The 14547-nt window shown below is 39.2% G+C and overlaps 1 protein-coding gene across 1 annotated transcript in view; it reads left to right on the top strand.

Annotated features, from left to right (window-relative positions):
• Arfgef1 (ADP ribosylation factor guanine nucleotide exchange factor 1) overlaps positions 1-14547 on the top strand; it is a 116133-nt gene that overhangs the window by 96719 nt on the left and 4867 nt on the right. Inside the window, exons 33-37 of the mRNA XM_008854780.3 lie at positions 1793-1865; positions 6097-6229; positions 10706-10845; positions 12518-12686; positions 13749-13887. Of these exons, the coding sequence (XP_008853002.1) occupies positions 1793-1865; positions 6097-6229; positions 10706-10845; positions 12518-12686; positions 13749-13887 (654 nt within the window). The remainder of the gene's footprint in view (positions 1-1792; positions 1866-6096; positions 6230-10705; positions 10846-12517; positions 12687-13748; positions 13888-14547) is intronic.

Genomic DNA, 14547 nt, shown 5'->3' with positions numbered 1-14547 from the left:
TTATAAACTGTAACATACATGAATTAAGTTCTTTTTAAACAAAAAATATTGTTTGATTATCCTAAATTTGAGTCATAAAGGGATTACTCTATTGACATAAGATTTTATTTATACCAAGTGGAAGTTTTGAATCAATGAGGGAAACGGCTTCCTTAACACATATTTCAATTACAATAAATTTAATAATCTAAAAGAAAATCTATTTGTAGACACTACATTTTACAGCAAATTCCCATCTTTCTATAAGGAATGAGTTTGTGATTGAATTATAATAATTTTTTTTTAATCAGTGAAGAAACCAAGATAAATGACTCTAAAAGCATTTGGATTATTTGTAGGATATGCTGGATTTTATTGCTCAGCACAGCTCTGGGGCTCTGATCTGTGTGTAGTGTTACTTCCTATCTGTAATATTTAATTCTACAGATAGACTCTTTCTTGAAACAATCTTCAGTAGACACTGTACTAGCATAAAAGCGTATGTGAAAATTATCAATTATTTTACATATTTACCTTTACATCCTAAACTTTACATCTTATTTTATTATGTGAATTAAATATAGTTTGTATCCATATAATATTAAAATAGTAAATAGAAAGTTAAGTAGAAGAAAACATACTGCCAGAAAAAGTAATCTATACTAAAAGACAGCAATCTCTTTAACCTATCCAAATTATTGGGTAAATTTTCACATGTGTTGTTTTTTTTTATTGGAGCTAGGTAGTAACTGACACCTGAGATATGTCTGTGACCCTTGTCAAAAACAGCATGAATTCTTTTTAAAATATATATATTTTTTAATGTGTTGCCTGCAAGTCTGTAAGTGCACCTGTATCGTGCAATGCCCGCAGAGGTCAAAAGAGGCTGTCAGATCCCCTGGGACTGGAGTGACAGTTTTTAGCTGCCATGTGGGTGCTGGGATTCGAACCCAGGTCTTCTGCAAGAACAGCCAGTGCTCTTAACCACTGACCCATCTCTCCAGCCCCATGTTGTTGTTATTTTATAAACCTATGTCTGTTTTAGTTTTCTGAGTTACTCAGGAAAAAAAATATGACTTTAAATGTTATGTAATAAATATCACTTAATAGAAAGTATCTCTACTTCATTGCATTCTGTTATGAACTATAGTGATCTATTCGGTGTCTGTCTGCATCTGCCCCAGGCCCCCAGAGCTTAATGCTTTTCAGAAATTAAAACTTGATCCTTATTTATCTTTCTATCCCAAGTACCTAATCCAAGGGTGGCAAGTTAATTTCTCTTTTGGGCTATGCTAACTTAGTTTTTATACATTTTTAAAGTGTGAAATCTGAAGAATACTATGAATTTTAATTTTTTTAATTTTCTGTGAGTTTTTTGAGACATGTCAAACTTTTTAAAAAACGTTCTTTGGATGATAAGACATTTAAAATTCAGAAAAAGTAAGTTTCAAGTTCTTGATACTTCAGAAAGTGCTTTTCTATAAAATTGATGACTATATTATCCTTCTAATTGTATTGTGAGCCACTTCACTGCTTTCTGGAAGTGCATATCTTAAAGTCCTTACTAAATGTATTTTAGGAAATTGCTTTTAGTAGTAGTCATAGGTACAGTATGTTTCATATATATTTTTTTTATATAAAAAAACACACGTGAGAGAGTGTGTGTGTATATATTAGTCATAGGTACAGTATGTTTTTCATATATATATATATATATATACACCATTTTTTGTTCCCATTTCCAAATATCCTGCATGTAGCATAGCTTCATCTTCCAACCCCTAGTGACTGATACTGTTTTGATGTCTTAAAGGCTCCTGACTTGGCATCCTACTTCTGGAGAAGCTGCTCCCCTATCTCCATCTCCTATGAGTGAAAAACAATTTGTAAGTAAATAGAGCATATTTTCAATTTATAAGTAATTTTATAAGGGTCAAACTCTTATATATCAATATCCTAATCTGTTCCTACTGCTGTCACAAAATACTTAAACCTCAGTAGTTTAGAAGTAATAGCAATTGTTTTCTCACAGTTCTAGAGCCTGGAAGGATGTTAGCAGGACTAGTTACTGAGTAGGGCTGTTCTCTACTTCCAAAATGGCACCTTAATGTTATATCTTCACATGGCAGAAGGCAGAAGGGCAGAAAGGGCCTAGTTAATAACCTCTGTCCCTTTTGTGTTTTATAATAGGCACTTTCCTGTCCAGGGGGCATTGTGCTCATAGCCAGATCACCTCACTTTGTATATTGTTCATAGGGGATTAAGTCTCAGAATGAATTTTGTTTCTGAGTTTTACACAGGCATACACTAAAACGTGAACTTTGGACACAAACGTTCAAACTATAGCAGTGAGATCAACTCTTTTTTAAAAGTTTGTTTGGTGGCACTTTTAAGTTAAATTTCGTGGTGGTAAATTCTGTATCATTTTTACCCTATAAGTACCATGAAGGGTATTATTTTAAATTATTTTTAATATATATAAAGTGAAATTATTTCAAGGCTTACCAGTACCAGATTATATAGAGATTTTTCATACCAATTTGGAGATAGTGTTAGACCTTGTTTTATTTTTAACATTTTACTTTGATATAATTTCACCTTTCAACAAAAGTTGTGAAAACAGTCCAAAGAATGCCAAATATGCCCTTCTGCCTGTATATGGTTTCCTATACACACTATCAAATTGCTAGAAACTTGGTGACTTAAATTCCAAAGGTCAGAAGTTCAACTGACTTTGTGTATTAACTGCATCTTCAAAACACCTGACCAGTGTTTAATTGAATTATTAGTCCTTTCGTGTAAGTATGTGGGACACGCTAACCACATGTCAGCCAAGTTGACACATAAACTACCATTGCACCAAATTTCACCATGCTATCTTTGTACTTCACTTTTCATCCCCTCCTCATTCCTTTAGCCCCTCCTCAGATGGTTTTCTGAATTCTTTGAATGAAATTTGTAAATATGATATCTTTAATCTTTTAAACTTTGAATGTTTTATTTCCTTGAGGAAGAATCAAAAGGATTAGCTCATGTAAGCACAAGCAGAAAGTTCTCACTGAATCCACCTGTAGGCTTTATTCTGATTTCTGTTTAGCCCATTTTACTATGAACAACAAGGAAAAACTAAGCCACACCTTTAATACTGCTTTTAGGGTGGAGCCCTTGAATTTTAAACCTAGGAGACCATAGTAAGTAGCAAGATAGTGTCTACTGACCTATTTGTTTCCTACAACTTTTAAATTTCTAAACTGTTAATAGTTAAAATGTAGATTTCACTCTAAAATAGCATTCTGATTTTCTCTTGAGACTATGACATCTGCCATAAGGCACTCACATCATTTATGGATCTGCTGAATTCCACACCCCACCACTCGTAGGACATCCTGTCACAAGCCTGGAATGAGCTTGCACTACTCTGGTTTACTCCTCTGCCACACAGGGCAGCATGTGCAGTATGGGATTTGCTGTCTGCCCCAAGGAAATCCTACCTCTGCACTATCTAGCTCTGTCCCCTTTAGCGTATTGTTTACCATCTGTGTAAAGTGAGACTCATGGCTTAGATTAAATTAGATAACGCTCCTCATCATAGACCTCAGAATTGAGAGCTTTAGGTTCCTTTAGTCCCACTCATAGACTAGAGCATGTCAGTGCTGGCTCATTTCTGGTCTCCTGGCTGCTGCTGCCATTTCTGGTACCCACCAGTTCTTCTCTCGGTCTTCTTTGTTTTCTTGTCTCCTCTGACTACTTAGACCTTGCCAATAAGTTGTAGTATCTTTTCACCACCATTCTTAGATCAATTATTTCTTATTCTGCACTTAATATATTTTAAAATACACTTATGACTATTAAAATATTTGTAATGTAAGTATGTGTACAAGAAAGAATATGAGGTTTAAAAAGTACCAGTTGTTTATACTACCCTGCACCTCAACCCCAACTCCAGTACTTAATACTGTGCTAGATATCCTTCCATCTCTTAACAATACATTTACAAATTGTTAACTATTCTATATACTAAAAAAAGTTAAAAATAAATAATTTAAATCAGAGGCTATTGAATATATCTAGAAAATACCTCCACAGCAGTATACAGAGATTTCTTTTATAGGGACTTCTTTTCTATACCATGCAGTCTTTTTAAAGGGATGTGAGGCCTGACTAGGTCTGATGCAGAACTGTTCTTAAAAGGACAAAGATAACCAAAAACTGATTCTCATTTACACTGGCTAATCAGAAAAGTTGAGAAAGCAATATATTTAGCATTCAAAAATTCCTCAAATAAAATTTTTTTTTTGAATCCTCAGTATTGAACTCAGTTTAAGTATTGCTATAAGTATACTTACATGTTAATTTAAGTCTTCATGGTCAAATAAATACTGCATCTATACAATTTTTACTTAAAGCTACTTATGTGTTAAAAACTTAACCTAGATGAGTAAGTACTGTCATAACAATACTATGGCTTTCTACTTGGAGAGTTTAGAAACATTTTCATGGGGCTGGAGAGATGGCTCAGCAGTTAAGAGCACTCGCTGCTCTTACAGAGGACCCAAATTTGGTTCCCACTGCCCACATGGGGGCTAACAACCATCTGTAACTCCAGTTCCAGGGGATCTGACACCCTCTTCTGGCTTCTGTGGGCATTGCAGACACAGGTGTGCTTACATACATACATACATACATGCTTGCAAAATACTCATACACATAAAATAAAACAAAAATAAACTTACAAAAGAAAACCAAAAAAGAAAAATACTTTTCATGGGGCTGGAGAAATGGCTCAATGGTTAAGAACATGGACTATTCTTGCAGAGGACCCAAGTTCAGTTCACAGCACCCATGTCAGGCAGTTCATGACTGCTTGTAGCTCATGCCTCTGGCCTCTTCAGGCACCTGAATTCAGACAGACAGACAGACAGACACACACACACACAGAATTTAAAATAAACTAAATCTTTTAAAAAATGAAAATTTACCATATTTGATCCAAAAGTTTGGGAACTCGGTTTCATATCTATTACTCCCCTGTTATCCAGAACTGGAAATGATAGATCATAAACTATGATGTTTTCATTCCGAAAACAAAGAAAAAGACATTTGAAGTCCCTGTTAAAGTATGATCTTGGTTAGCACTGTTTCTAGGAACAGGGCTCCTGCAAACCTAGGTGTGGCCACACTCTAGAATAACAGGAGCAGTGCTCCTCTGGAACCCAGTTCTCTCTTCTTTCACTGCTGCCTGCTGTTGTCACCAAATAAAGCTGGAGGAGGGGGGCGTCAGCTGCCATTTACTCTGTGACCCTGTACTTGTGCTTTGCATCTTCCACATCTTATTCTTTTGTCTTTATTTTTTTTAATATTTTACTTATTATTTTTATTTTATGTGTATGTGTGTATTGCCTGCATGTAGGTAAGTGTACCCATGTTGTGCAATGCCCTCAGAGGACAGAAAAGACTGTCAGATCCTCTGGAACTGGAGTCACAGACAGGTGTTACCTGCCATGTGGGTGCGGGGATTTGAACCCGGGTCTTCTGCAAGAGCAGTGTTCTTAACTGCTGAGCCATCTCTCCAGCCCCCCATATCTCATTCTTAACCTACAGGGAATTTGTCTTGTAGGTCTGTTAGACTCTGGTCCCAGCTTCTTTTCATGATACCACACTCCTGGTTAATCACCCTCATGCTGAACTTTGTGGTCCTTGGTTTCTTGGGTTTCGGATGTTTTCCTAACTACCCCCACAAAGTTCTCCTCAGCTTAGCTCAGATTTAAAAGTTTGTGAAATCACCTTCCACCTAACAAATGTGTGTTCCCCTTAGGTTTTGTGAGACCTGTGGATAGTGCTGCCTAGTTTTCCCATGCATTGCAACTTAGCATTCTTATCTCTTGCTCCTGGGTAGTACCTGGCCTGGGCTATAAAGGCTCAGAAAGGAAGCCCTTTTTGTTTTTGGATTTGAGACAAAGTCCCAGTCTTACTCTATAGTCTAAGCTGCCTTCAGCCCCAGCCTTTGTCTTAAAGATGCTTACCTTTTACCTATGAATAGATAATTTTAAATGATTTTTGCTGTGTTAATCAGTTGTGCAGGATGTCACTTTCATAGATTTTTTTTTTAATTTTTAGGATACAATATCACAAAAATCTGTAGATATACATGATTCTCTTCAGCCAAGATCTGCAGATAACAGACAACAAGCATCACTGGTTTCTGTCTCCACTATGAATGAAGACGCCAACAAAATTAAATCTACAGCAAGTAAGTTGTCTCTCTAAATAAAAAACTGTGTTAGATAGAAATGGGATAACTTTTGTTTATCCTAATAAGCATATGCTATAATTAATTGTGAGGTCACTTCTTTATTCTGACTACCACAGTTATGGACATTGACAGATAAGTGATTTTTTTTAAGAAATTCATTAATATCTGTGGTATCAGTTTTCCCACAGTACATTTGGCTTATTTTTATGTTGAGCACATGGGTCTTCCTTCTCTGTCCCCTCTACACATTAGCTCCATTTTCTCTCTACAACAGTAGAAAACAGCATGCCTTCCTTTATCCATCTACCTGGGAACTTAGTAAAGGACCCCAGCTCTCTAGGTAGGAGCTCCAAGTTCTGAGGATCAAACTTATATACCCTGTGTCTCCATGGACCACCTTCAGTCTTTCCATCACCTTTGCCCCCCAAAATGGGACATCCTCTCACTTTTTGACTACACTGGTTGTTTTGTTTGTTGAAGGTAAGTATACTAGGAAAGACTAGTACCGCCATAGAAAAGAAAGTGGCTTTAAGCACTTTGTAAAAAATAAGGCTATGGTTAGCAAGATGACTCAGCAGATAAAGGCACTTGCCACCAAGCCTGATGCCCTGAGTTCCATCCTTCCAACCTAATGGTGGAAGAAGAGAACTGACTCTGGCTAGTTGTCCTCTGACCTCCAAATGTACACATAAAATAAATGTGACAAATATTTTAAATTGAGGCTATATTCACTTAAGAGCCATTAATTTGCAAATGAGCAATTAGATTGCATTTTGTATATTGAGAATCTTGTCCATCCACCCTCTCTGTTTACTTCCAAAACATTTTACCCCCAAAAGGAAACCCTATAACCACTGAGCAGCCATTCCATATTCTCCCCTTCCCATGTCTCTGGCCACTGCCATTCTGCTTTCTGTCTGTGGATAGGCTCTTTAGGCTCTTCTGTATGTTTTATATGAATGCAGTCATACAAAGTGTGTCCTTCTGTGTTTGACTTCTTTCACTTAGTAGAGCTTTTCTTAAAGATTCACCATAGTTGTCCACCCAGCTGCTGATAGACATTGAGCTTGTCACACGTTGGTTATTATGATGAGTGCTACTAGGAACCTTCATGTACAAGCAGTTTGAGCATGTTTTCAATTGTGTAAATGTACCTTGCAGTAGAATTACTAGGTAATATGCTAATTCTTTTTAACCTTGTGAGGAACCATCAAATTGTGTATGGTGGTCACACCTTTATATCCCTACTAACATTTCCACATAATTACTAACACTTGTCCCTTTTTTTAATGATAGCTATTCTAGTGGATGTGAAGTGGTATTTCATTATAGTTTTTAATTTGCATTTACACAGTGGCTAATAATGTTAAGCATCTTTCTGTTTGCTTGTTGGACATCTGTGTCTTTTCTTCGGAGAAATTTTAACTATGTCCTTGCCCATTTTTAAACTGGATTTGTCTTTTTGTTCAATTCTTACATACTCTGGATATCTGGATACTAAACCCTTATCAGATATAGTCTTTCCAAGTATTCTCCTCTATTCTTTAGGTCTTCTTTTCCATTTCTTGATAATGTCCTTTAATGCACAAAGGTGGTTTTGTTTTATTTGTAATTTGATTTTTGCTCTGTAGTAATGGCTGGTCTGGAACTCACTACGTAGACAAGGCAGTCCTCAAACTCATGAGCAGTCCTCCTGTCTCTGCCTCCCAAGTTCTGGGATTACAGGCATGTGCTACCTTTCCCACCTCAAAAATTTTCCCTCTTGATGAGCTCTAATTTATCTTTTGTTGTTATTATTGGTCATGCTTTTGGTACTGTAGCTAAGAACCCACTGCCAAATTTGGGTCATGAAGTTTCTCCAGTGTTGACTTCCTAAAAGTTTTAGTGTTTTAGCTCTTACATTAGATCATTGATCTATTTTGATTTTTGTTTTTCAGAGAATTCAGTAATCCTGGATGCTTACCATTAAAGATAGGCTTTGTTATCCCATTAACAAGAGTCTTTAGAGTCAGTCACTGCATCTCGCTAATGCCCTAAGAGAAGATAGGTGGTAGTAAGTGGTCCATTTCCAGTTTCATTCTTGTATTGTAGAGAACATAATAGCTATTGCACAAACTTTCTCCACCTCCATTGTGTCCTGAAAATGTTGCAAAGACAGAACAGTGAGTGGCTCTTTGCTCTGTGACCAAGAGACTGAACTTGAAAATATTTAGCTATGTGTGGCTCAGTCACCACATATTCAGAAGGTCTTACCTGCCTAATTGAGACTTTGCCTTTTCCTGGAGAAAGGGTACTGTTCTCTTGCCATCCTGAACCAAGGGCTTGAGCTGCTATATTTGTGCAGGCACTCTTACCCCCCGGAAGTGTTTGGGGTAAGGGTCATTTTGGAGTTAGTGACTCTGAGTGGATTGTGGTGGAGGAAGAACAAATTGCCATCTCATTCCTCTAAGCCTTTCACTTGGTGAGTAGGCCATGGTTCCTCTGTCTGATGACAGGGCCCATGCCATTCAACTCCTACTCAGAGAAAAGAATGACAACACAGACATGAGAACTTCACTATCTGCAAGGCAGCTGCTTCATTCTCTACACACTTTGAGAAAGCATTGCTGCTTCATCTAGTCTTGGTTCAGTATGTATTATCCCACCAAGTTAAAATGCACTGAGTTTGAGTCCTCTCCTGTGGTGACGTGGCGAGCTAATAGCCTTAGCATATTTCACACCTTGAGCTGAAAAACTTGTACAGATAGGTATTATCCTCCAAAGCACTGCTGATCCTTGCTAATAGATCTTTGTGCAGTTCTCAGGGTACCAGAAAGTGTGGAGAATCTCAGCTTTCCTGTTCAGTTACAGTGCAGCCTCATCTGCCAAACTCTGTCACCAGAAGCATCTTGGTGCCACTCAGCTCTCTTCGCACACTGATGAGACCGTGTCTCCTTTATATATCCACCTATGGCTAAGCCCCAGCTAAAGTTTAGGTGTTACTAGGGGGCTCTGCCTCGGGCCTGGGGTGTTTCTGTGAATCAGATGAAGGGCTGAGAGTACACAGCGTGTATGATTCCCATAAGGGATCGGGGAAGAGTCACTTGAGGAAGAGACAACTATAGGACTTGAGGAGTTGTTTGTTTTGTTTTTTAACTTATGATCAACCATAATCATCAAATGCTACAAAAAACAACTTCTGGAAAAATATCTAGATAGGAAACATTGTTAATGTATTTAGTAAATTTAACTTCCACAGATTGGTGCTAGAAAAGGGAAATTGTAGTAAAATGCATTTCAGACTATAAAGAAACTAAGGGATTGTAAATCAGCTACTGCTGGAGACATTGCCTCAGAACTGATTAATAGCTCCTCTTAGGCACCTGCCATCCCTCAGAACCCAGATGTGGCCTTCAGCTATTTGGCCCTCCCTTCCCTGCCTGGGCCACGTCAGTGTTTCCCAGTGCTCCCCACAGTTGGTAGCGGAGTCCTTGTTCCTAACGTCCTGCTTCTACATCTACTTAAGTGCATGGTCTATATAAAGGAGCATTCTCCTATGAATCTGTCCTGATTTTCAGAACTGTTCTGTGGAGCATATTTTTTAGGACTGAGGAATGTGTACTCTTAAGCTCTCAGGAGGAAGGCTGCATGGGGAGCACTTCTGCAATGGTATTAGGGAACTTTGTGTAATATGCTTAGCATATATTTTGATGACTTATTTATTGGTAGATCAGTTTGAAAGCATTAATTTTAGCTATAAATACTTATTTGGACTCAGATAAAACATGCCATATGGCTGAACCCCAACATTTCATAGATTAATCAGAATCCTGGCTATCCCACTTCCTATTTTATGGTGATCTGATTCCTCTTGTTTCTTTATGATACGAGTTTTCATATTATTTTCAAACGTCAGGTTTGAGCTAAGTAAATACTATTTAAGTTTTAATTTTTTTGTCCATTTCTTATTTCAAGAATAACCTGAATCCTATTTAAAAATGAAGAGTATGGGGCTGGAGAGGTGGCTTAGCTGTTAAGAGCACTGGCTGTTCTTGCAGAGGACCTGGGTTCAGTTCTCAGCCTCCACATGGCATCTAACAGCTGTCTGTAATTCCTGTTCCAAGGGCTCCAGCACCCCCCCCACCGGCCTCCATGGGCATTGCAAGACACAGGTGCACTTAACATACATGCAGGAAAAATACTCATAGAATAGATAAAATAGATTTTTTTTAATGAAGAGTATAACCAGTTTGAACATGTTCACTGTTCAAATCATGTAGGATATTTAAACAATTACTTTTGTAAAAGTTTTGTAGATGTTGATTAAATTTTTAGCAAGTGGTACATATGTGCAGAGGCAGGATGCCTTTCTCACTGAAATGTACAGATGACCTTCATGCATAGTAATGTTCCTTAGCATTATGATGTCAGAAATTATTAAAGGATTCAAAATAATGTTTTGTTTGCATGTGCATTGGGGGGGTTTCCTCACAGAATTTCCAGAACAAAAATTGTTTGCTGCCCTGTTGATTAAATGTGTTGTGCAGCTGGAACTCATCCAGACCATCGACAACATTGTGTTCTTCCCAGCCACAAGTAAGAAGGAAGATGCGGAAAACTTAGCGGCAGCCCAGGTAAGGAGATGTGAGGGTGGCTGCTTTTTCTGGGAAAGTAGGAAGTTAGCTGCAGTCTGAACTTCAGATAGGTACTCAGGCTAGAGATGTCATTTGGAAGACCTTCTTCAGAGTTGCCATTCTGAACCCTGATCCTAGGTGTTGTCATGAGGTCACAGTATGGCTGTGGCAGAGAAAGAGGGTCAGGGACTGAGCTCTGAGGCCTCACACTGCAGCTTTGGTGGCAAGGCAGTTGGTAGAAACTGAGAATGAAAATCAGTGAGACCAGAAGAGAAATAAGGTCAGGTCATCATAGAAGTCAAAGAGACTATTTTAAGGATCAAGTGCTGTGGGTGGGTCACATAACATTGTACCTAACAACTGCCCTCTCAGGGCTGGAGAGATTGCTCAGTGGTTAAGAGCACAGGCTGCTCTTGCAGAGGACCCAGGTTCAATTCCCAGCATCTACATGATGGCTAACAACTGTCTGTAACTCCAGTTCCAGGGGAATCTGGCACCCTCTTCTGACCTCCATAGGCACTGCACAACACCGGTGCACTCACACACATGCAGATAATACACTCATACACATAAAATAAAAAAAATAAAAGAACTGCCCTCATGATGTAGAGGGTTTTCTGAGCTTGCGTTGTTTAATTTTAACATTGAGGACAAAAGCATAGTTGTAGCGGGTGTAAGGGAAGAGTTGGACACTATATGTTATTAACTCTGTCAAGGAGTTTTGCTCTAAAGAGGTCTGGAGAAATGGAATAATAGCTGAAGGAGCATTGGGCGAGGGGTCATAAGAGGGGTTTGCTTTGTTCTGTTTCCCAGATTGTGATAGGACATATTTACTGATGAGAACTTTCCACCTGAGAGATAAATTGGGGTAGAGGAAGGAGTGGCTAACACTGTTTCTGAAACAGTGGGTCACCACCGGACAGCCCACTCATGGTAGATGGGGAAGACAAAGGATATGAGATCCAAGGTTTGTACATTTGGTGGTAGGAGTTTCTTAAGAAGGAAAATCACCCATCATGTGAGGTTGGGAAGAACGCTTTTTAAATATGTGGTAAGTGAGCACATGAGCTCGCCGTCAGGAAACATGGAGAAGGGCTGGAGTTGAGCTTAAAGAGAAAATAGCCTGTTGGCCTCGATCCTGCCAGTTCTCTGGATACAGTTTTAGAGTAGGCAGCTTTGTCAGCTAGTTACTAAAAATGTGACAGCTCATGCAAGAGAATAATTAAAATCACTGTCCAGAGATTCAGAACTCCTTGAGAAGAGAAGGGCTAGTGAGCCACAGAGGTGGCCAGTGACCACAGACCTTGGAAGGTCCAAACCTCAGTGTCAGGGGTTCTAGGAGGGGTCTGAGACAGTGGGGGAGGGGTGTTGGTACCAAGATGCATAGCAGAAGGCAGATGTTCCCTCCTCTGTTAAGATATAGAGATTGAGTTTCTATGTCTTGCTTAGAAAAATAGTTGCAGGGCGAGGAGGCTGGAGGCATGGCTCAGGTAAAGAGCACTGGTTGCTCTTGAAGAAGACCTGGGTTGATTGCAACCATCTGTACAGTGCACATACAACCAGGCACACACACATTTTTTTTCATTGAAAAGGTCATCTTTGGGGGAAAATTGAGTTCTAAATATACTAAATATGTGGTTCTGTGTATACTGTGGTGGTTTGTTTTCCAAAGAGAGATGCAGTGGACTTCGATGTTCGAGTTGATACTCAAGACCAAGGAATGTACCGCTTTTTAACGTCACAACAACTTTTTAAGCTACTGGACTGCTTATTAGAATCACATAGATTTGCAAAAGCATTTAATTCCAACAATGAACAGAGGACTGCTCTGTGGAAAGCAGGTAAGCACTCAAATCTTGTATGAGAACAGATGTGCTACTAATGAGTGTGTTCATTAGAGTTGGACTGAGCACTTGAGATCTGGTGATAATAAGGGTGTAATTTAGCATCTAGGTCTTCTGTCAGTCATAAGCCGGAAAACTTCCTGGGTATATCCATTCTCCATCAGTCAGTCCACCTGGTAACTGTCTGGTTTGACCAGTTGTCCTTATCTTGCTTGCAGCCTTCTTGTTAGTCAATATAATAGAAACTCCTATGAGGGAAAACCCTGTGTCCAAGTCCCACGTAAGGGATTCCAGCATACATATTAGAGTGACTTCTGTTTTCCTTGGGAGTGGCCATCCTGCAGACTAGAAAGGAATGTTACTGGGGTAGGGAAATATACTTATTTTAGAAAAGTTAGCAAAATTGAATGAGAAATAAGCTCTCTATAAGTTACCCTGACATTTTTGTATTTAAGAAATAGTAATCAGTGCCTGTTTGGTACAAAATCCCTAGGAGAGAATAACAGCAAAACATGGCAGGAAAAATAAAGAAGTGAACTGATGCTTATTTAACATCAGCATCTATATTCTTTCTATTTCCTGATTGTTTTTCAATCTAAAATGGCTTAGCTCATCCTCTTGCACTTACAACTCCGTATTAGGGAAGAACAGAACTGCACCTCTGGTTTTCCTTTCTTCATCTTGTTGCTGCCCTCCTACTAGGACCGTTTCTACATAGGTGACCAGGCTCCTCCTTTGCACTGGCTCTGTCCTGTCACATCTCTGACAAGTAAACAGTGCCTTCCTCCCGCCCCCCTTTCATCAAGGAGCCCTTGCTGTACTTACATCTTGATCTGCAGAGCTTCAAGTTTGATTTATTTGGAGGGCTCTGCTTTCTCAGTTCATGAGCTGTGTTATATCCAAGGTCTTCAGGCACACTTATACACTTATATTTCAGGTACACTGGCTGCCTAGCCAGTGCTGACACCTGACACACACAGAATGTGCCTCCCAACAGGCTATTTTTCTTTATGTAAGATACCTTCTCAGTCTAATTCTGATAACTTCCCCTTTCCGCAGGCTTCAAAGGCAAGTCCAAGCCCAACCTTCTGAAGCAGGAAACAAGCAGCCTGGCCTGTGGGCTGCGCATTCTCTTCCGGATGTACATGGATGAGAGCAGGGTCAGTGCCTGGGAAGAAGTCCAACAAAGGCTTTTAAAGTAAGACTCTTGGCTGATTTCCCTGCCTGAGATCCATGTGGCTGTGTAGAGTAGGAAAGGGGCAGTAGCAGGACCACGCAAGGTAGCTGAACCCTTAGAACCTGGAAACCCCTATTTCACCGATCAGCTATGAAAATTAAATAGAGCTTCCAGATTAGTGTCCTCCCCAGAACCGTCCCCCCCGCCACAGTCTCATCTGTCATGTAAGCTGGCCTTGAGCCTCTTGCCTTAGTTTCCTGAGTGTCTGTGACTACAGCAGCACTCCAGTCTAGCCAAGTGCCATGTTGCAACTGACAGCATCTGAGTAGGTCATGCCTACCATAAAGGACAAAAAAGCAATTTTTAACATTCAGAAAATTGATGATACAGTTCTTTTTAATGCCATAAGATAGGGCCTTTTTAGTAACTTTTTACAGATTTATTTTTTATGTGTATTAAGTATTTTGCCTACGTGTAGGTATATGTACCATGTGTGTGCCTAGTGGCTCACAGAGGCCAGAGAGGGTGTTGGATTCCCTGGAATTATAGTTCCAGATGGTTGTGAGCCACCATGTAGGTCCTGGGAACTGAGCTAGGAACCCTTGCAAAAGCAGCAAATGCTCTTAACCACTGAACTCTCTCTCCAACCCAAAGACAGATTCTCTTTTTTTTTTTTTTTTT

The sequence above is a fragment of the Nannospalax galili genome, unplaced genomic scaffold (genome assembly GCF_000622305.1).
Source record: "Nannospalax galili isolate Female #2095 unplaced genomic scaffold, S.galili_v1.0 scaffold247, whole genome shotgun sequence".
Taxonomy (NCBI): domain Eukaryota; kingdom Metazoa; phylum Chordata; class Mammalia; order Rodentia; family Spalacidae; genus Nannospalax; species Nannospalax galili.
This window is presented reverse-complemented; position numbering and strand designations above follow the sequence as displayed.